This window comes from Phoenix dactylifera, unplaced genomic scaffold (genome assembly GCF_009389715.1).
Source record: "Phoenix dactylifera cultivar Barhee BC4 unplaced genomic scaffold, palm_55x_up_171113_PBpolish2nd_filt_p 000007F, whole genome shotgun sequence".
NCBI classification, from domain to species: Eukaryota; Viridiplantae; Streptophyta; class Magnoliopsida; order Arecales; family Arecaceae; genus Phoenix; species Phoenix dactylifera.
In genome coordinates this window covers 4,554,171-4,579,001 of record NW_024067666.1, presented here as the reverse complement: position 1 = coordinate 4,579,001, position 24,831 = coordinate 4,554,171, and the positions used below count along the sequence as shown (strand labels likewise).

Sequence of the window (24,831 nt, the reverse complement as noted above, 5' to 3'; positions counted from 1 at the left end):
TTGTGTGTGTGTATATATATATATATATATATATATATATATATATATATATATATATATATATATATATATATATATTCATGATAGAGCAACCAGCTTCTACATTTCTCAATGTTATAATTTATTTTTTTCATCATCTTCTTGTAATTTCAGAGCGGTGCTGGGTTGTGGAACTCTCATTGATGTCAAACTCCATTTTGCTTATTGCAGGTCTGAGTTTGTGTTAAGATAGCAAGCCATATATTTCCATCCTTAATTTTTGTTTTTTTAAAAAATACTTTTAGGAGAAATCACAAATCACGAAGTAGAATGTATTGCATTTGAAGGACTACAACTAAAAATAATATTTTTGGAAAATAATTTTAGAACAATTAGATACGATAATTATAAGATGTAATTGAACAAAATAGGTGCGCTACCATATTTTGTACAACTGAAATCTTTAATCAAATATATCTCTGATAGACAACACAAAAGAGAATAAAATAGAATCTTCAATTGAGTAAAAACAAAAAACTATGCTCGCGTTTTCAAGCTGATGTAGAAAAAAGAAATTACATAAAATTCAACATTGGCATGGTGTGTACTAAGTGTTGGACTAATTAATATATGATTATCATTGTCTTCCATAGATGTCTTTTCAGGTTCATCAATATACAGTTACTATGGAGGGTGAAAGGATATTTAGTTTTGCACTATTAATCCCAACACATGTCAATTAGATAGATATAAGCCAAGAAAAATTACTGGATTTTTAAATAAAGTGATATTTGCTATTTCATAGTTGATTACTATTTCAGTTTTCATCGAGTTTCCTTTCGTATTTTCTTCACTTCCTCTCCTCCACTCTCTATTAACCAAATTCTTCCATGTAGTCCCAATATCCCTGGTAGCAAATCTTCTTCTTCATCATACCCTAAGATAACTCCCACTTCAATCCTTTATCATATTGTTTTCTATTGGATTCAGTAAACAAATCATTAATTGCTTTCTTGTTACTAAATTGTCATAATCTTTATTTTTTAAAATTTTCCCCACCTTTTTTTATATATACTAAGTTTTGAGATTGTCACCCCCTGCGTATGAAGTGGATATTTTATGCTTTATGGTTTCACGCTTTCAATATGACACGGATAGAATCATAACTTTATAATATAAACAGATTAATTTCTAAAGTCCGATTAGCCTGCCTGAACCAAAACTTGGAAATCTAGTTATCAGTTCGAACATAGCTGACAATTTGTTGAGTTGGGCTCTGACTGGATAAGTTGGGCCAAACATGAGCCCAGGCCAACATGTTCCGTTATATTAACCCCACCCATTCGATGGGATCGCTCCATCTGTTATTTACCTCAAACGGTAGTTTGTTAAAAATTTGGGACTCACCATTTGTGTTCGTATGATTTACTTTCACCTAATAAAATTTTCATATATGTTGAGATACCAACCAATTCAGCAGGGTAGCAGTTTACTTCTTGCTTCAAATTTATTCCATCTTCTCAAAAGAAAAAAGAAAGAAAAAAGTAAAGAGGACTATAAGCCTTGAGAATCCTGTCATGTGATTACCGAGTTGTATGAACAGGCAAGAGAAACATAAACAAGAGTCATAAAGCAGATAAGATTACTTGGAAGTAAGCATGGTAATTTTCCAAGGATTTCACCAAGAAACACAGACTCAGAAGAAACATTTGCAACAACTTCAAACAACACAATAACCAACTTTAGACAGCTCAGAGGGGCAAACAAAAAAAACCTTCATCAACTAACATTGACCATGGAACTGTACTAAAGATCTCCAGGTGATCTGAAATTTTGACTGCAAACATTTAAGACTCGAAACAGTTTTAACTAAAATGACCTGCACTGTAAGTTCTCACAGACACATGGAAACTTCATCTGCTGATGAAAATTAGTGGCGTTAACCAAGGAACAGGACAAGGAATTACTCATTCAGATTAAAGCAATTCATATCAACTATATGATGAGAAATATTTGAAATTCAAGACAAAATGACATCTTGAAAGTAGAAACAGCACTCTTCTGAGTACTAACAGTTAGGCTGCTAGGAAACTCTCCTATGCCATCCTATCATTAACAATATCATCCACCCCTCTTCCTCCCTTAAGCTTCTATGCATTCATAAAATCGCATGCTTATCCTTGTTGCTGACATTCTAAATCATTTTCCATGCTGTCAATCTTGGATTCTTTACAGGATCAGATTCATTGTATAGAATGTGATTCCTCCAAGGACTTCAAGCAAGGGTAGGGAGGTGGCGGAGGATCGACGGATAGCATACCTTCCAACACTTTCAGTACTTCAGCCATCATGGGTCTCAGCCTTGCATCAGTTTGGATGCACCAAAATGCAACCCTTAGCATGCGTTCCACCTCTTCCAAATCAAACTTTCCTGCAATCCTCGAGTCCACCACCCTCGCTGCTGCTCGTCCCTCCGCCCACTCCTTGTAAGCCCAGCCGCACACATCCCCCCCTCCTCCTCGGTGGCCACTCACCATAGTCACAATCATTTCCCCAAACCTCGCCACATCCACTTCAGCCCCCTGGCTATTTTGGCCAGCATTGCCTCTGACCCTCGCCAGGCCGAATCCAGTCACCTTTGCTTCTAGTTCTTCATTCAGAAGCACATTCTCCCAGTTCAGGTTCCCATGGCTGACAAATTCCCTGCACCCAGAATGCAAGTAAGCTAATGCTCTCGCCACTCCTATACATATATCCATCCTCTTCCTCCAAGTTAGCCTCCTGCTCAGTTTAGCATCTTCCAGCCATTTATCGACTGAAGCGTTCTTAATAAACTCGTACACCAAAAATCTTCGGCCGGAATTGCAACTATATGCCAACAACCTCACTAAGTTCTTATGGTGCGTGCCTCCCAAAACCGAAATCCAAGACTTGAACTGCTTCTCTCCTATGTCTTCCCCGCATTCCGTGTCATATTTCAACTCCTCGACCGCAGCTGCCCGGCCGATCGGAAGCACACCCTTGTGCAGATTCAGCCCAAGCTGGTGCTTGAAGTTGCTGGTTATATCTTTCAGCTCCGAGTAGGATAATGAGATCAAACCAACCGAGCTCCGACATGGAAACCTTGCGGCTCCTGAGCTCTTGATGGCTTTCCTTCTCCTCAAGAAGTAGAGAAATGCACCGACTTGGAGCGCCAGAAAGGCAGCAAGCGCGCCTGAAGCCGGCAGAACAGCGGAGGATACGTGGAGTCTGGATGATCGTCTGAGTAAAGAAGGTGAAGATGCGCGAACTTCTCCAGGTACTGCAGGAAATGGAACGAAGCAGACTTTAACAAAAGAAATGGATGTCAGAGAGGGGTGCTCGTGACCTGTTACGAATCGAGTTCTTTTCATTCTGCACTGAGCCTTACCATCATTAGTAACAGTGACTGACGTGCAATGAGGATCCTGTGAACATGAATTCCTGCAAAGCTCGATGCTAGACCGGGTGATAAAATCTTCGGGTGGGTAAATTCCATATAAGAATGTGTGGTTAAGTGCGATCATAGTCGATCTAGCATCGCATGCCTGAATATCTGGAGCCAAACAGTTTGAATTCGAACTGGAGCTTGATCCGCCGAAGGGGCACTTGCAAATTGTATCCCCTGAGGGAGTGAAAGCGCAGATGCCAGACAAGCCACAGGTGGCAAAGACATCGCACTGATTCTCCACAGCTTGCCACGCCTTCTTCCACGAGTTGGAAGGGGAGCTCCATGAGTACATTCGAAGATTGCCATCCGAATCCAGCTTCAGAAACCGAAAGCTCGCAGAGGAATCATTATGATCATCTCCGAACCTCGACCAAACCGGCCTCAACCTCACGTCGAGAAGCTGAAATGCCCCTTCTCCGGTGAAGACAGCCGCAAGTATCGGTTCTGAGGAAGTAGCTTCAGTCTTCCAGTAGGTGACGTTAGTTTCCCAGCTGAGTCTCAGCTGGCCTGAAGCATCCATGGACAGACCATAGTAACTTGAGACAAAATTCGAGCTGGCCGCTCGGAGCGTCTGCGAGGAGGTGAGGTTCTGACCTGGAAGAAGCGTGTCCGAAGGAGTGCCGAAGCTCTGCCAAACAACATCCCGGCGTGCATTCGAGAGAACGAGATTTCCATCGTCGCCGAGACTGGCCCAAGCAACGGAGGAATTGTGAGTGTTGCTCCTCCAGACCGTAGCTCCCTCGGAAGAGTCGAAGAGAACAAGGTCTCCAGCCTCATTGAGTTGAAGAAATGAATCATATCCAACAGAAACATGAGCCCCGGCAACCCAGACAAGGGTTCGCTCGGGGAGCGGGATCGATCTCGAGTTGAAACGAACACCAACTCCGAATCGGTTAGGCTGGTCGGAATGGTTGAAGAACCCGAATGCGAAGTTCCCATTGGGGGAGATCCAGTAATCATGCTCTGCAACCGAGAGCTTGGAACCAAGAGGAATCCGCGAAGCTTCTTCGGTGTCGAAGAAGGCGACGGAACAGAAGAAGATTGGGAACCAAAATACTTGATGCTTGCGCATCTCTAATCAATGCGGTTTGGAACTTGGAAGTAGCAGGAGCTGGAGTTGAGAGAAGCGGCGAAGAATATTTTTTTGGGAAGTTGATCGAAGGAAGTCTTTCAGTCGTCACTCAGGAAAAAGAAATCAAAGTTGATACAGAAGAGCGGAAAGATCAAAAGATGCGGGAAAGTTTGAGGTGGGTCTTGGGAGATGGGATGGCACTGGCGGTGGATAAAAAGAGAGGCTGAGGCTGAGGCTGAAGACGAGAGAGAACGCGTGGGGAGAAAAAGGTGACGCTCGCTCGCAGAGTAGATGAACCCAAAAACTATTGATGCCGGCAATGAGATTTATCGAAGAAAACAGCTTGTTTCCCAGTCTGGGAGTACAGGATTTTAGGACGGATGCCACCACCGTTGTATTTTCTTAGATATGAATTGAAACGTTCGCAGCCCTTTTTGTGAGAAAAATCCAAACCCTTGCGTCAGCTCTTCTCTCTCTTTTTGGCTGTCTTGACTCTTGGGGCTTTGGAACCTTTATTTGTGTTCCCTTCATTCAGTTTAGGCCGCGGCCTTGACGGACAAATATAACAAAATTTACCGATAATATATACAAGTCGTACTGTTTTCGTCAGGTTGAAAATTCAAATCCATTCAAATTTAATCAGCCTTCCATTCAAATTCAATACCTAATATTCTCGTTAAACTAAGAATTTAAATCCATTCAAATCTAATCAGCCTTCATGAACTTGTGCTACAATATCTCCTAATCTATATAGATTATAGATCGAGTTCGCTTTGATATTATTTGTAACAACCTAACACCTCATCCAAATGGCTAGCCGAAATTATTTTTTGAATTTTTTAGTCTGTATAAGTATCCAAGCTTTCCTCAGCGAATAGCCAATGTGGGACTAAACATACGCCTGCAAAAGAAATCTAGGGAATATAGTTTACATTACAAAGTTTTCTTATGTAAAAATATAAATGAATTTTCTATCATTTGGCATGACAGAAAACAAACATGGAAAGTAGAAAGATCATCTAATACATATAACAACTCAGCTGGTTTTCCGCTAGAATAAAGTCCTCACTAGAAATGTGCTTTCGTACCTGCAAGAATATTTTAGAGGAAAATAGTTATAATTCTAAGTGGCCCGACAATGCGACCAAGGTTTCGAGTCTTCTTCTTGCTTCAGTGCGGTCGTAACGAATTATCCGATGACTCATGAGTGCTGAGTCGGAACATTTGAAGAGCGACGGTGTTCCCCCACCAACCTCGCAACCTTCTTAGAATAGACACCAAGCCATCGTAGCCACGACAATGGATTATGGACAATTTAATATCGCCCAGAGGCATGGTTCTTCTCTCGGCAATCGAAGTTAATAGGCCGTGTGACTCAACAGGAGAATGGTCTTTTTCTGGGAGGACATCAATTACGAAGCGCGTACGCAGATGCTGTGGGTTTTGGGGAAGGTGATGTTTAACTAAACCTTATTTGGCTAACACTAATTCACATAATCTTGGCCAATCTTTTATGTGGCGTTTATCTTTAGAAGAACGGCTTTACCTACTCTTTTAGACCTGGATAAATTTACTCATTAAATTGATAGCATGACAAAGTAGGCTGTCCACTTTAGTCCCAATGCAAGCACGTGAAACTGACGAGATTTTTGTAGGGTGTCGAGCTAACATGGGTTCCAAAAGATCTCAACATGCAAAGATTTTTATACTCTTGATTTTTCTCGAGTCTTATTCAGGAATTCGTTCGAAGGAATTGCCAATTATAACTCAGAATCATAGGTAGATTAGATTAAAAAAATGCACATATTCATGCTTATACAGAAGGAATAAGGAACAAAACCTAATATATTTGAAGTATAATCACCTGGGCATCGGCGACGGTTCCGGGTTCTTGCTCTATGATCTGCCATTCTAGCTTCCTCTGTTCTCATAAAATGTCCCCTTCCAAACAATACAAGTGGATCGATCACCTTAGCCAACATAAAAATGAACTTCAACTTTAGCAATTCTAAACTGTTTAAAAATATTCTTGATTCAACAAACAAAGCAGCTCATAGTCCATGATGAAAGCAGATATATTTGAATCTACTTGGAAAGAGAAGATTCTTTTTGTTACCGGAGAGATATCGCCGCCACTCCTCTTTTGTGCGATGAAATAAGCATCTTGCTAAACTCTTAAACATTACATGTACATCATCAATTCTTGACAGAAGATGATGATAAGGAGGAAGACCTCCCATGCAGTCCCAAAACCAAACATAAATACTAACTTCTCTACCACACCCAACTACTTGATTAGCTTCTCTAAACCTGGAGCAAAGATACAATCAACAGAATTACTTCTTACATGCTTAATATCTTCAACCCACTCTTTTGCATACCATGCATTTCTCAGTTTCTCCATTTACAAGCACCAAGCATTCTATTACACCTGTTACGGCCGATGTCCTAAAATTAAACCAAATTTTACTCCCACCGAAATCCTGTTTTCCCAGCCCATATGCTTCAAGCCTATTAACATGCTTCCATTTATCTTGAACAAAAAAAAATAATACAACTAAATTGTCAATTTGATCGTATCAATCACTAAACTCATTCGGAGTTCTGCAGATCAGGTTATATAACAGAAAGCAGAGAAAAAATAATGTATGAAGAGAAACACAAGATGTAGGATAATAGATCTAACCCCTTCTTTTTTTGCAATTAACCAGATTGAACACACCATGAGATAATCTAATGTTGGATCAACCATGCGTTGGTCAGACCAGCATTGTCATACATCAGATGATATGATATGTTGCAACAAGTTTTCAATACAAAAGCATAGCATAAACAATAGAGTAACTTCAGAAATCTACCAACTACTGGGTGTAAACCTGATCTCCTTGTTACCGTTCACCAGCCTCACCGTTTAATAGCATCGTCCATCTCCTTGGGAGTTGAAGGAAACAACTCTATATAACGACTTCCGAGTGTCATTCTATCCCTTCCCATTGCAGATTTTGAATCTTCTGCATTTGCAAACTCGACAAAAGCTTCCCCTGTTGGCCTGCCATCGGAGTTCAGCACAATATGAACACAGTCCTCTGAGAGTTCGTAGTCCTTAAAAAAGTCCATCACATCATCTTTCCCAGCAGAATATGGCAATCCCCTCATCCGTAGAACTCCAGTATGCTCAACTAAATCCTTCCCACCATCAGCTGACCTTGCCCTCGGAGCACTGCGACGTGGAGAACCACCCCTCATATCAGAAACTTCATGTGCAACGGCACTGTAATATTCCTGTCTCTTACTCCTATAAACCTCAATATACCTCCTACCCATGTTCTGCCTATTTCTCTGAATGGCAAAATCTACTTGCAGAGGATATGCCAATACACAAAAAGCTTCCCCACTGAACCGACCACCTTTATGAACAAAGAGAATGTCGAGTATGTCCAGACCACAGAAGAAGTCAATAACATCTGCTTCCGAACAATCAAAAGGAAGGCCGCGCAATCGGACAACGGGGAATGGTGGAGGTTGGCCAGCATAAGCATAAGAAGGATTGTACATGAGACTTGATCCAACAGAAGCCCCAAAAAATGAGGAACTCGAATCAAATTGTGGTCGCTTCAACCCCATTTCACGCCCATCACCTCCATCCATGTATTTCCTTCAGTCCCATACCCAGAAAATAAAAAGGCACAAGACATGATAGAACACCTGTTAGCGCTTCAAGTAACTTGTCCATCCAAATGCTTGGGTAGTTACTCTACCATTAAGTTTATCCATAAGAAAATATTAAGGTCAACAAGAGAATGAATTGCAGTATGTACTACAATTCAATTTGCCTGCACAACTACAACTTGAATTGGCTTTATCTGATAGAACATTACAGTACAACTAGGAAAGCATTCATATTGATGCAGTTTCAGATTTCTGAATGAACCTTATAAAGCGACGGAAAAAGATGAACCATGGCTTATGGACAGCAATGATACAATGATTTTAAGCACGTATATTGGTAAACATCACCTAATCACAACACTACAAAAAAAAAAGGACAATTTCCTAAGAGATCTTGAGAACGCAGAAGCCAGGAGATGGGCCAGGGAGCAGATTCAATCTGTCTATATGAATTTAATCAGCAAAGTGGAATATTAACTTCGCATAAATACTGTAGAATGACATAGAAGACACAAATGTTGAATGACCTATGACATATAGCATTTGAATCTACAACCTTGCATATACATTTCTTTGAATTTTATCAGTAAAACTAGTTAACTGTAAATGTATAAAAATATAGATATTCTAAGTTATATAAAAAATTCGAATAGCACAAACAGACTCATGATAAACATAAAGTTCGCCTATGATAGGAAAAGCTTTATCTTTGATGATAAATATTTAAAGATCCAAAAAGAAATGATGCACATTACATTATTTAATAGATAATAACATGGTTAGTCTTCCATCATCATTGCCATTGGATCTTCTATTACCTTCGTCTCCCATAGCAAATCACCATCTCCCCGAACAACTCTGTTGTGGCCAACGGTTCCTTCACCAATATCTCCCCTACCTATTTCATCACCACCAGCCACCACTCTGATGTCTCCTCCAACCACATGATTGCCTCCAACCACTACTTCAGTGATACCCTCAGCTCTGGCACTAACAAACTTCACCACTCCCTGCATCAAATCCCATGGCTCTCCCATCGTCAAACCCAACAGCTCCCGCTCCATTGAATTCCATTGCTCCACTTACATCGAACTCCACTGCTCCCCTCACCCTTTGCCGAGCCCCATCCCTGCTCTCTAACGCAACTGCGTTCTCCTCTTCCTCCTTCTCACCCTCCTCCAGTGAGACTCTGAACTCCGCCATCTACCTCCTCTGCCTCCGGCAATAGGAGGTAGTTCCATTCAACCTCGCCTCCTTCGAACCCAATATTCGGGACCCCAGAGTTGCTGTGCACAGTGGCCGAGAGGGGTAGGCGTGTGTGATGGGGTGCCAAGGGCAATCTATGATGGAGACCGAACAAACAAGCCGGAGGAGATGGGACACACGATAGTAGCGGGAGCTAGGAAAGCAGGACATCAGTTGTCTTATTCAAGTTGGTTTATTCTAGGATGAGGCCTAAATAACCCTTTTTTTCATTAAATCATAAAGCATCCATCTTAAAGTATGCAGTACCGGACCATCAAATGGTTCGATGAGCTCAGACCTAACTAGAACTCCATTAAACATGGCATATGACTAACGTTTTTACTAGATGTGCACATTGATATGTGACTTATCAAGAAAAGAAAATGTGGATGCAATCTTACAAATGTTACTGTTGGACTAAGGCCAAGTGATAAAGCTAATAGTGAGATCAATAGAGCAAAGGAAAAATAACATAAATTGAATATAGTAAGAAACAAAATTGAAAGGATGATCTAGATTCCAAAAAGAATAAGCCAAAAAAAGCACAAAATCATCTCAACAGAATCAAAAAGTTCCACAAAATCTTGAAAAATTTAAACTAATTTGTGGATTGTTTGCACATTTGCAAACGGTTCTAAGATTTTGGCAAAAGTTTAGGAAACCAGAGTTCTAAGTAGATGTGATGAAACATGAGAAGACATTGAGATATGTATGACCAAAGATCCAAGTCACAAAAAGATTTGAAGCAATTGAAACTCAAGTTGAATTGTCTTTGACCTTTACTACTTTATAAAATTCAAACATATCTAAGCACCGCCTCATGAACATATTAGTCTTCAATCCCTCATAAATCAGATTATGTAAGCTAAGAGGAAAAAAAAAGTTGCCTTCCAGTCTTCATATCTAAGGCTTTTTAAAAAAATAACATTTGAAAAAAAAATCATCTGGGGAATCATCAAGATGCAATAATTCCAAAGTAAAAAAAAAAATGCATTTCCAGTGGCTGTGCATCAGCCTCGTGATTTCAAACACTAGTTGTCAGAACAGCTTGTACAATGGCATGATTACACATGCAGTTTGGGCTTAGGGATAAGCCATTGACAACAAACAAAAGTATAGGGTAGTGTACAAGAGTCCAAAGAACTAGGATATGGGGGCATTTAAAAAAGGTGGTGTTGCTCAAACAAAATGGAAGGATTGCAGATATAACTAGTTTAAAACTGAGATATAAACATGAATCAGTCACAAATGCAAAGTTACTTATTTGGGGAAGGTAGAAATAAGAAAGTGGGAAGTCTGAATGCAAAGACGCTCCTGTTTTACTGAAGATGCCCTCCATAAAAAGCAGCTTGGAGCTTTTGAAGCAAGATGGTGGAATTTTGGAATCAGGATAACCCAACCACACGTCTAGAGTAAACAAGTAATATTGAGAATGAAGTTACAAGAAAGGTCAAATTCTTCATGTGCGCACTAGACTCAAGCAATAGATACTTGTCTAATAAAAGCCATGAGGTAAGATGCAAAAAAAAAAAAAAAAAAGATGCTTGGTTAATGGAAATGTTTGTCGAACAACAACGATCACTACATAGGAGGATCATCCAATATGCAGGATCAATATGAACAAGCACCAATGTATATGGAATATGTATGCAAAAGAATAAAATTGGAGAGAGAAACAATATGAGTTTTATTAGTTAAAAAACTTACAAGATGCACAAAGACCCTAAGGCTATAATCACTTCAAAGAATTGTAACTCCAACATTAGACCCAGGGTCATTACACTCTCTCTAAAATGCAACCAGCCTGCTCTACCATGATCGGTTAAGGCCAAAATCAAATTACAGCACCTCAAAACTAATATTTTACTCCTTTTAGAACCAATTATACTTGGATATGTGTATCCAACCCCAAAGTGCCGTGTCAATATTTATTCGAGTATCGATACATATCAGACACATGGGATACGCACCAAATACGATGCCTATCAGGATTTTTGAGTCGGTGAACTGTTACACTCTGCTAAAGGTGAATCTAACACCACTCTTTGCAAATCCAAGCTCAAAAAAGAGGAGTCTAGGCATGGAAAAGGAAAGGAATGGAGGGGAAATAGAGAGAAGAAGATACAAGAAATCTAGTCTAGAAATACTACTAGTCTACCATCCAAAATCCCTTTGCTTTCTCATCTGCTGCTCAGCGCTCTCTCTTCCATTGTTCATTGTTTTGCCTAACCCCAATAACAGGAAAATGTGTACTGATGGGTTGATGGCAGGGTAAAAAGTGCATCTACGCATTCTTGATATAAATTGGGTTTAGATCCACCAATCATGGGAGGTTGGGGATTTTCTGGAACCAAAATACCAGCTTCATCCTTAGCTGAAAGCTATAGCCAGTTAACATCCTATCTAGACACCTTCTGAAATTTATTATAATAGGCAATTGCGACCCTTATCATGTGGCCTCTAGTGCTAAATGGTAAGTGGCTATACAAGCATTTAAAAAGAAAAGTAGACAGCTTATGCCAGCTACAAAAGGAGCAAAAAGAAAAATGCAACGCATCATCTATTTATTATTTTTATGCTGCTTGTTTATGTAACTAACTAATGAAACATAAATGCACCCAGACCCGAGTCCCCATGTCCGGTTTTATCTGCCCGCAACCTGCTTATACAAACAAGTTTTGTAGCAGAAATTTAAAAATAAAAGTTACAACAGGTGCATTACACTATCAATATTTTATCCGAATATTTATCATTTTATAATGTCTTGTTCAATGTTTTCATTTAATAAATTATGAAAATTTAAGTATATTTTATAAAAAAACCATTTTTCTATATGTCTCCATATCTTATTATTACTATTTGCAGAATATGCAAATAAATTGGATTCTCATGTCCAGGTCCCTGCAACATTGAGTAGAACACAAAATCATTCACCAATGCATAGCATTAAGATCCTGATTCTAGTAATAGAACCCAGAGTTGATCGTATACTCGACTCCTACTCAATTTCAAACACAACTGACCACTATTTTGATTTCCCTCCATTACTAGACCAAAACAACTACGGACATCGACCATATTATCACACACCCACCAACAACACTTGACATCTAACAACTTTCTCCCTCCAAAGTTTTGATTGTATCCCACTTGGCACAAATTGGGCCACTCAACCACTCAAAACATATTTGTCACAAGACCCTGCTCCTATTACATTGTTCCTATTCCATGAACAGTTCAAATCCTATTCTAGCTAGAATAGAGAATAATGTTGATACAACTAAAATTTAGTCCTGGCAAAACATGGACGAGCAATGACCATCAACAATGTTATTATGAAAGAGCTTCAGAGCTACAGTACCATAAAAGCAAGTGCATTAGATATTTCAAAGAGGATAGGTAGAGGGAGGTTAGTGTTTGTTATATGATCATCAAAATAGAATAAAATAATCAACAACGAAGAAGTAAAGGTAAAATATTTCCTGGTAATTAGATATATGCATCTCGAGGAACCATGACTACTTCCAAACTTGGAAATGAGAATAGTGCCAACCAAATCTAAAAGGAATAAGGAACACCAAAAGATTTCCTTTTAGAAAAAGTAATTACAATATGAAGAATATCATGAGGTTTGGCTACAATGAATTGTTAGAAGATGCCATTTCACAAACAACTATGATATATTTCCATCAGATACTCGGCACATTGGGGTTATCGCTTTCCCAGGCCTTTCTTCTAAAATTTAAGACATACAAGCCTTAACAGAGTCACTACAAGATTCAAACAGTGCGGTCTTTGATGAGATTGCCTCTGTCAAGGGAGGCTAATTACTCAAAGATAAATTGGTGTCCTTTAAAGGTCAAGCAAACATTAAGATATCTTAAAAATGTTTTTCAATGTTATAAGCAAAATTAATCACAGTGTCACAATGATAATAATTCTACACTATTTACAAGAAAGTTATAAGCGACCTTGTGGCAATGTAATGTTATCAAACCCTGCTTATAAATTAAAAATTCAAACAATTATAATGTGAGAATGCATGAGCCTTCATACAGAAGTGATGCTGGTTTAATAATATATTCTCTTTAATAGCTAGTTCAGTGATGAGCTAATAAAGATTGCTGGTAGATTAAGAACCAACAAAAGCAAATAAATAGGAGCATAATTAATTATAGCCATTTATCTATGTTTTGCATGAGTCAACTAAAAAATGTCATTCAGAGCAAATTATGACAAAAACGTTACACTAAAATGGTTCGCTAAATTGTTGTCTTTCAAAGTGGTCAATGTTTGATATGCCTGGAGGGCTCTCTCTCTTCAGGTGAAAAGGCACAGTCACAGGCAGAATATGTAGAACATAACTCTTCCCCCATGGAGGAGAGCTGGTGCCAATGGTCCTCATTATTGTGTAAATGATCAAAATGGAAGTTCTTTTCAAATCAAATTTTTTGATTTTATTGGCGATATGAACTAAATGTCCTGCCCAAGCCAAGGAACTTACTCCGAAAAGTCCTGACAAATGATGATTGAGACGAGATTCGGCATTTTTGAACCACGAAACACTTGGTTTCCGACGAGGATTAAAGAGTTTACCAATACCTCATGTTGTGGAGGACTTGAACAGAAATTGGGATACAATTGTTCAGTTGAACTTCCCTCATTTTGGGCCTGGAAAATGAGTGGGCTGAACTTCGCCAATGTGATGCCTTATACTATCTCATCTTTTAAAATCTTTCTAATATACCAAGGGAAGGAGAGGAGACTTGGGAAAAGAGGTCCATGGTTCTCTCTTTGCTGGAAACAAGAGAAAGGTAGGTAGAAGAAAAGGAAGCCATTGGAGAGAGATGTTTGCTCTCCATTTAAGAGGGATTTCATCACCAGGTTTATAAGCATCAAATCTACCTATCCGGGTTAATCTCTTTTGCCCTTCAAAGGGCTTTCTCTATAAGATTTCGCATCCATTATTTTTGGTGAGTTTTTCCTACAGTCTTGTTACTTGTAATCCACCTGTTTGTAAAGTATAGCTTGTTACCTAAGAGTTTCTTAATGGTGTATGCCTCTACCTAGGACTAGAGAGGACTTGTGTCCAATTACTCTCCTATAGTGGATGAGACTTAGTTAGGTGTGGCCCAATGGTCTTTCTCTTTGATAGTTTTCTTTATAAAAATCTTAGCGTACTCTTTTCTTTGGTTGGTATTGGGTGGTTATTGGTGAATACTTGCATTGATTGATTTAGGTTCCAATACCTGATGCTTTCTTCCCCAACAAAAAGCATGATACAAGGGAATGTATCATGCATCAGCCCATATGGACAGTCTTGGCCCATACTAGAAAAAATCATGGCATGCTTTTGCAATTCCATCTTTAGTCGATAAACCTATACTAGAGACAATTTGCAATCTCGAAAGGTTAGATTCACAAAATCAAAGATGAAAACGAGGGGGAAGAGAGTCTAGGATGGATCCAAGATCCAAAAGGATGAGCATAATTCTTGGAAAATCTTTAGATCTTCTTGCAAACATGCAAATGTATACAAATGTTGGATTTCCCTTGTCATAAAATCCCTGCTTGCTTTAACTTCACCAAGGATTGGTCAAAAGTTGGAAAGAGATGAGTTTCCCCTGGTTATCGCCAAAAAATGTATAAATAGTTTTTAAAAAAAACTCATCCAATTCGCTTCAAAGTTTCATATTTTTTTGTCTGATGTATCCCCTACTTATTCTCTAAATACAGGGCGATTTGCACACATGCATGCACACACACAAAATAAAATAAAATAAAATAATTAGTTCCAGTCCAAAATATTTTGATTTCCTTATTTTGGCTACGGATAACGTCAATTTCCACCAGTCAGTGAACTAAAATATCTGTAATTAGAGCAACATACATAATAAGAGTGTGTAGGATTGGGGTTTCCTAAGTAATCTTCTATACATCAAGTTCTTTGCCTTCGATAAGATTATAGTTAGGACAACTCTAGAATGTAAGGAAATGAAAATAATTCAGAATCATAATGCAACCTTAAGAAACCAATCGCAAACAAGGTTAGCAGAGATTCCTAAATCGTAACCCAGAAGAAAGAAACCAATCCCATAAAATAAAGGACTAAAATTTTGCCATGATTAATTCATGGTAAGAGCTTTGGAATGTGGGAAAAAACAAAAAGGAAAGCAAGTTCAGTCCCACGATAGCAAGAACTATCAATAGAACACACAATCCCAGACCAACAGCACTGATCCTAACAAGAAATCGAGAAATAATTTTGATGATACCAGACCGAAGCATGCGGGGGAATTAAAAAGGAAAGAAGAACAGAATATATCGTGGGCAACATTGATCGGCAAAAAAAGAAGAGAGAAGGAGGAGTAGAAACCCTTCTCGGTTCACCTTTTGGGAAACATTCTTCTTCTCCCGGCACTGATGCTGCTTTCGCCCCGCTCTCTTCGGGTCTGGGGAGCAAATATCAGGGCTTATAACAGAACTACAGACTAGGGTTCGGATTTCCGGCCCGGCCCATTTTGGGACACCGGTCTACCGGACTGCCTTGGGTGGAGGCCCGCGAAGGGGTCTCAAGGCTTAACAGTTACGGAGGCTGCTTGAGTGAGGAAATAAAAACCCTATTAATAAAAACCATATTTATTTTAATTAAAAATAAATAAAATTTTGAAATTATTTTTTTATTCTCCATCACGATGGTCTTATAAATATTTTTTTGCACATTTATCTATTAAGAATATTTTAGTCATTTTAATTTGATACCATTAATTTTTTAATGGCATCAGATAATGGGGATATATATGCAAAAATAAAGATTAAAAAAAAATAGATACCAAAAACAAGTGTTTTATAAGTTATATATGCCAATGTCAATTTTGAGAGGTTATTCATGTAAAATTCGATATTTAGAAAGATATTTATGCAAGAAATTTAAAAAAAAAGAAAAGCAGAATAGGACAATCAACGTGATAAAACTTTTTTATTTTTTAAAATATTTATAAAATCTCCAGAAGGCTTGGAAGCAGAGTATAAGTTTTTTTCATTGCTATATATTCCTCCGGATCTTAACTTTATTTTTTTTTTATACAAGTAAATTGCTGATTCCATTTGGTTGGAGACTCCATATAAATAAAATGGAATAGCTACAAATGTTATTTGGTTCGATAATATGGAATATATTAATACCTGCTAACTAATAGGTTGAATTGAAGCTATTCTCAAAAGTTGAATAAAGTTAATCCACCCTCTTTGACCAAATAGATTTATGCAGGTCAACATGGCTATCATATTCATGCTTATCTTGAAATCATTTCCTCAAGAAATGCTTTAAATTGTCATATTCTGACAGCTGGCGGTACACGAACCCGGCGGGGTCCCACTGTCATTTCCGCTCCTATAAATAGAGCCCCTCTCGTTTCAGGCGGCACAACGCCCGCGGAGAGAGCGAGAGCGAGGGGGAAGGAGAAGGGAGAGGAAGAGAGGCAGATGAAGGAAAGAATGGGGTTTCTCGCCGAGCGGTGGACAAGAGGTATCGCCGTTGGAAGTCCATGATCCCCGGTCTGTACGACTGATTCGCCTACCGGAGCCTCTCGGTGCTTTCGGTACTCCAAGTCTCCATCTCTCCTCTCTCTCTTCCCGTTCTCTCTTTTTCTTCTTCCTTCTTTATGTGATTCTTGCCTCTGCTTGGGTTTTGACCCAATGCCGAGGGTTTCTGTCCTATGGTCGAGAGAGGCAGATGAAGGAAAGAATGGGGTCTCTCGCCGAGCGGTGGACAAGAGGTATCGCCGTTGGAAGTCCATGATCCCCGGTCTGTACGACTGATTCGCCTACCGGAGCCTCTCGGTGCTTTCGGTACTCCATCTCTCCTCTCTCTCTTCCCCTTCTCTCTTTTTCTTCTTCCTTCTTTATGTGATTCCTTCCCCTGCTTGGGTTTTGACCCAATGCCGAGGGTTTCTGTCCTACGGTCGTGGTTCTTGTTTCACTTGCTTGAGTTTCGATGGACATTAATGGTTTCTTGTTCCGATGAGGGTTTTCATCGATTCTTGAAGGGTTTTAGCCTCTGAAGTTTTTATTCTTCTCGTGTTTCTTATATTTCTTGATTGGCATTCTTGTTGTTTTTTTGTTTCTTCGAGTTTAACAAAGCTGAAACAATGGGAACTGACGCAGGGTCGGTACCCTTAGCCGAGCAGATTTGAAGAAAAGGAGGATCGTGGTGCAGTGCTGGTGGACCTCACGGTACTTTGGACCAATTTCTTTTCTGTTCTTTTTTTTTTTGGTCTTTATTCTTCATTTCACTCTGCTTTTTAAAATATTGTGCCCCGTTACGGTTTCTAACCAAATATGAATGAATCTTGTCGATGATGGTAGCTTAGATGGATGGGGACGACTCTGATCGAAGTGATGATGGGAAAAGAAGATCAGGAGGATCGGGGGGGCGCTGGTGGAAAGGAATGATGGGTATGAAGAAAAGAATGGGAGATTCCAAGAAAATATACTTGAGGTAAAAGATTTTCAATTCTTTATATACTGCTTATTTTAGCATCGTTCTTCCTAAGTTGATATAAAATCTCCAACCCAGGGGGCTGTGTTGGGAGAATTCAGGTGACAAAAATCTCTGTTCTAGTATTTTGTCTTAAAGAAAATGAAAACAATGTATTTTGATGCCATTGAAAGTTTTAATATGACTACTGCATGCTAAGGTATCATGGATAATAATTCTTGAGGTTTACTTCTGTTCACTCATTGTCTCCACAAATCACATAGTCAGTTCTTGATCTTCTTTACTTATTACTCTTGCTTTCATCTATTTCTTTTATTCAAATCAATTGCTAGTTCGAACCATATTTATATTCTAAAACAATTTTTATTCTTTGGTTCACTTGAATCTTGTAATATTGTTTCTGTGAGACTGAGGAGAATTTGCTACTTCGAACGGTTTTTATTAAGTTTTCTTCTATGTCGATCTTGATTTTTATTTATTTTCTTCTCTTCTTGGGAAGAAACTCTAATGATCTTGGTTAGTTTAATTTTGACCACTTCTAATTTAAATTTGTTGAAGTCGTTTATTAGACATTCACTGCTGAAGTCACATGTTATCTGGCAACCTTCTTCATTAATAATTCTTTTTTGAGATAGCTAGGTTATTTGCACATCATTGTCTCTGTAAACTATTTAGTTGTCACTTAATAGTTTATTCTCGGAAGTTGTTTCTTCGGCTCTTGAAACTATGGTTGCTCTCTTGAAGCATTATTATAATTTTGTTTGGCATCTCTGCCGTTTTAGTGCCTTTTAATAGATTTCACTTTTCACTACATTTTTCTATCCACAATGTGATGAAACTGTGCCTGAGTTTCTAGTTTGCTACATTTCTAATGTTTTATTGGAGAGTCCAACTGGGGTAGGGTAGAAATCATGCCTGCTTTGTGCCGCATTTTCTTGGAGGGAAAATATTGGGAAATTTTCAACTGATTGGAATGAAGACAGAAATGGTTTTATTGGAACTCAATAAACTCTGATAGCGCACTAAAGGAAGAGGTGGTGTCTAAATATCCTATCAATTTTTTGTGATCTGAAGACTAGCAAGGAAAGGTTATATAAGTTCCCTCATTCTAGAAGACATAAACTAAACTTTCTCCAGGATCGCTTAGCAAGATGCAAAGATAGAACTACGTTAAAAAACATGCTCAAATTTGGACATGATAGAACATTTGAGAAGGCGATAATTAACCAAAACCAAGATAATTAGTTACTTCTCACAAAGTTCTATTACTACTCCGAATTTCAACAAGCAACCGAAAAACTCACCATTTGCAGAAATGAAATGTTCATTTCTTGAGAAACATCTCTCTGAATTCATCATTTGATTTGGGATTTTCAGTTTCTCCATCAATCTTTGCTTCCTTTTTACTCCACCCAAGGGGTCTTGCAACAGCTCTGGGTGCAGCAAAAGTATTCTTTCCCATGAGTTTCACAGTGCTTCCACGCCTCTCCTCAACTATCCCCTCAGACTCCACTGAGCGGCTATGGTCACTTTTAAATTGGGCTTCTTGGCCTGTAGAACCAATAAGCTTTTGGACAGGCCAGTAAAGATGACAAGCATACTTTGGAAAGTCAACTGGCCATTTATTTTAAATTAAATATTTAATGGTACATACCACACGGGAATAAACCTTAGGCAAAAAAATAAAACAAAAGAAGTATAACTGATAAAGACGATCAATTTTGTTGGAGAAAAAAGGTTGCAAATAGCTTATGAAACTTTCCCTTGAAACTTGCATGTCAATTCTTAGTAGAATTGTTAAAGCACAAGGAAAATCTTAATGAATAATCACAAGGTTGAAATAGTAACCTTCCTACCATGAATAACCTTAAAAGTATTTGAGGAGTTCAAAATGTTTAATTTACTTCATTTTTGTATATTTTTGAACATATTAAGAGATCACGAGCAATAAGAAATATATAATACCACATATATAATGACAAGTTGACAACTATAGTTATAATATGAACACGACATGTAGCAGTATGCCAAGCTAATGAATCAAAGGACCAGTTTAGTTCTCTATTATGTAACATTGGGAGATTTCATATTTTACTAAATATCCATATGCAGTAATGTAAAGTTGCTACAAACTAAATATATGAATAATTGGGAGACTACAGGCACAAATAACATCTAAAACAAATTGAAAACTATATGTGAATAATTGGGAAGATTCGAACTCATTTCAACTTAAGTCCACAAATTGTCTCAAGTTTAACAAGGTTGGAAATATCATTAATTAGATAAGAACTTGACTTGAAAGAATATTCTTAAACCAACTCCTTCAAGTCACAAAACTTTGTTTAACACCAGCCAAAACATCTTTTTCCCTTTTTGTTTCTTAAACTAGCAAATTAAATGAAATTTTGACTAGCCTAAAAAATAACCTGGATAAGTCACAAGTTGATTCAGATTTCAAACCTTCGTATTGACAAAGAAGGCATCAAATAGTATGGGAATGTTGGGGCAATTTTTGTTCCCTTGGTTGGTCTCCGCTTATTGTTGAAGCAATTTTAAATCGCTTCAACAGCTCAGAGTAGGACCATTTACCCTTTCTTTTCACTGCAAAAATGGATCATCCTAGAGGCTCCACTAATTCTGAATGCAGGTATTTGCCTGCCAGTGATCTTATTTCATAGGCAACCATTAGAGTTGGCCAAAATCTTATTCATGCTAAATCCAATCTTAATATACAGCTTTGATGGAACTAACTGCAATCAATAACACAATAGCAATCCTTCCTTCAATTCAAGGATAACATTGGCATGCTTTTCAAATGGCGAGACCTATGCCCTCAATTGAAGGCCTAGAATAGGCAAGGTGCACTAGATGACAGGAATTCCTCCAGGAGAGTTCCAACCTTACACCTAATCAGCAACTGAAGGCCATAACTAGCAATTAGAAACTCTCCCTAATTTTACTGAACTCATTTACATCGAGCTAAATCTGTCATGAAGGATAGCATTGCTTCGTACATGCAAAATTCTAAGGACAATCTAAACTGATTAAAATAGGTCCACTTTGCAGCATTAGTTTAAACAAAAAAATATGAATTTTTTTTTAGGTTTTTGAGTAAGCACAGAATCTTTCCATCTTTTCCATAGCTCTCAGAAACAAATATGTACAATTTTAATACGAAAGCTCCACAATTAAGTAGATCATCCAATGCTCTCAAGTGCTCCATTCCCTTGAGCAATTACAAAAATCACTTTCTCTATTTTAATGCCATAAATGGGTTACAGCTCCATAAAGCAAGATAAGTAGCACACTTAGACACAAGTTTGAGCACATTCGAAGATTAAACTATTGCATCTTTCAATTAATTTTTTCTTTTCTTTATCATAATCATATAAAATGTTTTAAATGTTTCAAATGGTAACAATTGATATTAGAGGCTAGGCCCAGAACAATTGATATTGGAGGCTAGGTTCCTCAATAATTTCGTACATTAGCCAAAAGCTAGTCTCTCTCCCCATAAAGGTTTACGAGACAAACTTAAACAATTGAGACATTTGCTTAGAAATAAATTGACCAAGGAGCGGTTTGGACTAATCTACAATTTCGTAACATAACCTGAAAATGCAAGGATGATCTTAGTGCCTGCCTAGATGAGTTGATATCTTCAAATTTCATCGGATGTTGTGATCATTATTCGATAGCCATAATAATAATCTTCAGATACAAATTGAATATGTGTTAATTTTAACAAGAATATGAGATACAGAAAAGCTAAAATAGAAATACAAGCTATGATAAAATGATCACTTCATCCTTCACCAGGATGTATGATAGATTTGAACTTTTTAACAACAAATAGGCTAATGAGAGGAATGGAAGTGATTGACACGGGAGCTTCTCTAAGTGTTCCGGTGGGCGGAGCTACCCTTGGACGAATTTTCAACATTCTCGAGGAGCTACCCTACGGTAAGGTTTATTTGATTACAAGAAGAAAATGATAAAAAAAACCAAAGAAAAGAACCTTTTGCTTCCTCAGCATTTGGCAAACAGGCTTCTTTCCGTTTCCTCAGTTGACATGAACTTAGGGCACCTCTAGCCATTGGGAAAAAGTGATATTCTTGTATTACCAATGCAAGCATGGATTAGCAGATTAATGACAACCATTCTCTTGCAAAATTTAGAAATGTGGTTATGTTTCAGTAGCTTAGTCAATATTTGCATGTTTAACAGATTCATGTCAGTGGTTGCTGAGAATTTATGTTTGTGTGCTACAACTTTCAAGTTATTGGGTATCCTAAAGCAAATATTTCACTATGCTAGTGTTGTTTCTTCTTTGTGCATACCAAGTCTATGTAAATGGTAAACCAAAGAGTCAGCTAGGGTGAATCAGGTTACAAGTAGAACCAACTAGGCAATCCTTACATTTATCATGATCAATGATGTCCATTTGACCCTGTAGGTAATTCGGTGCTGCTTGCTAAACTCTAGAAGTGTTTGCTCGGCCCAAGTGTGGGTCAAACTGTCATCTTTTTGCCATGATCCTTTCACTTGTTACCTCATTGAGGTGGCCATGACACCATATAGTGGGAAATATTTCTTATTTTCTTTTAGATTTAGTGAGGTAGCAGTCATTTGTGGATTATTTGGGTGTAAAGCTCTACCAAATTAACACAGCACCTGAAAATGAATTCTGTAAAAGGTTCCATTGCTTTCTTTTCATAAAAGCAGTTTTAAGAAAGTCAGAAAATATGAAGAATGAGTTTGATGGAGAGTAGGACCAGTCTTGTTTTCTCATAGAACCTATAAGTACTCCTTAACATCATCTTTTTGGCTTTTTTGCAGTGCATAGAAGCAACCAATTGGCCCCTTATTGTCATGTTTATTTGGTGGGTGCCATAGTCATTAGAACTATTTTGAAACTCTTGCCTTGGGGAAAGCTTGCATAAGTTTGATAACATTGGGTAATTCCATTGTCACCATCAACTTGCACTCATGTTAATTTGATTGGAAGAACTGAGGAGGTGGAGGTGGAGATGGTTGCTTGTTATTATTTCACTGCCAGCCTCAAAAAATGCTGTTTTCATCCTGGTGTTCTGACGACAACCTTATGTTAGAGATGGCATTGTTTTTCTACATTCTTGGTGTCCAAAAAAAGCTTGGAATTGTTATTGTGGTGGGTTGGCTTCATGGGGGTTTCACATAGTACTTGAGAGGTCCTCATTACTTTCTTTGTTTTACTTTTCTGGGTGTAAGGTGGTTATCATCCAGAGCGGTACTTCTCTTTATAGTTAAAGGGAAGTAAATTACATATAGTTAAAAAGAAGTAAATTACACTTTTTTTTATTAAAAAATGCCCATAGAAGAGGGAGGAAAAATTGGGCGAGGTTAGAAATATCTGAAGAATTACTAATATGGATTATTCTTTCAACATGGTCATAATTCTTCTAGCTCTTGTTAGACAACCGTTGATTCTTGTTGATTCATTATTAATGGGTGCTCAACTGATTCTTGTTGCTTTCATTATTGATGTGCCAACAAGGAATGTGGCATTTTATAGCCATATTTATTGCTGCTTTCATTTCATGCAGATGCTCCCCCATGTTGCTTAGTACACTAATCCTTCTTGCATAGCTATTCTAATTATCTTGCTGAAATCTCATATACTCGTATGTTTTCATTTTCTATTAGAGTGTTGGTCAGCCGCAGTCATGCAACTCGCTGTAGCTGTTAATTTTTTCATTTGTGCTCTGATTCTACTGAATATATTCTCATATATTGTCATAAAATAATAAATTCATTGAAGTATTGTATGCAATTTATGTTGACTAAATGATCCCCCCTATTCACATCAGTCATATGTTTATCCATGCTTTTCATTTGAATATCATGATTTTTAATTAATCACAAAAATTGGAAACAATGGTTGTTGTGCTTACAGTTCTATGGCTCTTCTTTGATCTTTGAATTCCTAGCAATATTAATCAGCAATATTAATTAGGTGGTGACTCAGTCATATCTTTGTAACTCTAATTGAAATGGAACTATAATGCACCAGTAACTTTGCAGAAATAAACACTAGCATATAGTATTTATTTTTAAATTTTTAATATTTTCTTTTAGCAAGTGGCTGTGTTTTTTTATTTATGTTTATGATATTTATGTTTATTCTCGTCAAGGAGGTGTTTATCGTTTGGAGTTAATGTCTATTTAAGAAAGAGGTGAGAGAGCGTGGACGGGGTATGCATCCCACGGGAGGATACGGGCATGGGCAGTGTGCCCTGTCTTATCCCATTAATTTTTTTTTTTATTGCAAAGAAAAGGCAATTATCGGGTCTTTGGATATTGTTTGGAAGTTGCAAAATCCGTGTCGATCAAAGTGGCAAGTGGATTCGGATCTAGCTACATTGAATATAGTCTGGTCCATCTCTCTCTATATCTCTCTCTTTATATATATATATATTGTTGCACCACACTATTTCATTTTAGATATTAATGTTTTTAAAAAAAGTGGGAGGAAAGTCAGAAACTGTTGCCATGCCAGCCAAACTATTATTGAAAGATAACTTTGTAACGGCTGATTATTCTATATACAACAACCATGAAGGAATAACTTTCATATTTGAAGAATTGAAATAATGGATATATATCTAGAACTCAGTAAGCCCCTTGTCATATCACAAAACTCCCAGAGTTACTTCAGGTTCGGCGAGGGCTTCCCCAGTAGTCCTTGCTGGAGCACCTCCCATTCTCAAAGACACGAAACCTTTTGTTGTCTTTAACCACAATTTCCCTCCCTTCAATCTTTGAAATGATCTTGATAGCAACATGACAGTCCTCAGTTCTTTACTATGTGCCTTCGCATCAAAAACAAGCAGTGCAAAGCCAGGTGCTAGCGTC

General features: G+C 38.0%; 2 protein-coding genes and 1 long non-coding RNA gene across 6 annotated transcripts; 1 reads left to right on the top strand and 2 right to left on the bottom strand.

Moving 5' to 3' along the window:
- Nucleotides 1–79: 79 nt before the first annotated feature.
- Nucleotides 80–6,860, bottom strand: LOC103704599 (G-type lectin S-receptor-like serine/threonine-protein kinase SD3-1). Of its 2 annotated transcripts, none has more exons than XM_017842133.3 (2): nucleotides 3,389–6,860; nucleotides 80–3,280 (listed from the first exon to the last, which is right to left on the bottom strand). In XM_017842133.3, exons 1-2 carry the CDS (start codon nucleotides 4,518–4,520, stop codon nucleotides 2,223–2,225), a joined length of 2,190 nt encoding a protein of 729 aa, XP_017697622.2. In that variant the 5' UTR covers nucleotides 4,521–6,860; the 3' UTR covers nucleotides 80–2,222. The 2 variants fall into 2 exon arrangements, with proteins under 2 accessions (XP_017697622.2, XP_026659437.2); XM_026803636.2 differs by having other exon boundaries at nucleotides 80–6,490; nucleotides 6,637–6,860.
- A 333-nt stretch (nucleotides 6,861–7,193) lies between these two features.
- Nucleotides 7,194–15,878, bottom strand: LOC103704569 (heterogeneous nuclear ribonucleoprotein F-like). Of its 2 annotated transcripts, XM_017842112.3 has the most exons (3): nucleotides 15,825–15,878; nucleotides 7,410–8,175; nucleotides 7,194–7,349 (listed from the first exon to the last, which is right to left on the bottom strand). In XM_017842112.3, the coding sequence occupies exons 1-2, from the start codon at nucleotides 15,836–15,838 to the stop codon at nucleotides 7,425–7,427; spliced, it is 765 nt and encodes a 254-aa protein (XP_017697601.1). In that variant the 5' UTR covers nucleotides 15,839–15,878; the 3' UTR covers nucleotides 7,194–7,349; nucleotides 7,410–7,424. The 2 variants fall into 2 exon arrangements, with proteins under 2 accessions (XP_017697601.1, XP_008786144.1); XM_008787922.2 differs by having other exon boundaries at nucleotides 7,194–8,175.
- Nucleotides 15,879–17,046: 1,168 nt separating this feature from the next.
- Nucleotides 17,047–24,625, top strand: LOC120104521. Of its 2 annotated transcripts, none has more exons than XR_005506915.1 (4): nucleotides 17,047–17,285; nucleotides 17,601–17,669; nucleotides 17,802–17,934; nucleotides 24,114–24,625. It is a non-coding gene; the product is annotated as an uncharacterized LOC120104521 (long non-coding RNA). The 2 variants fall into 2 exon arrangements; XR_005506914.1 differs by lacking the exon at nucleotides 24,114–24,625 and adding an exon at nucleotides 22,777–23,278.
- The last annotated feature ends 206 nt before the right edge of the window (nucleotides 24,626–24,831 follow it).

Coding starts and splice junctions, on each gene's coding strand:
- LOC103704599 (XM_026803636.2), bottom strand. CDS start 4,520: ATGCGCAAGCATCAAGTATTTTGGTTCCCAATCTTCTTCTGTTCCGTC.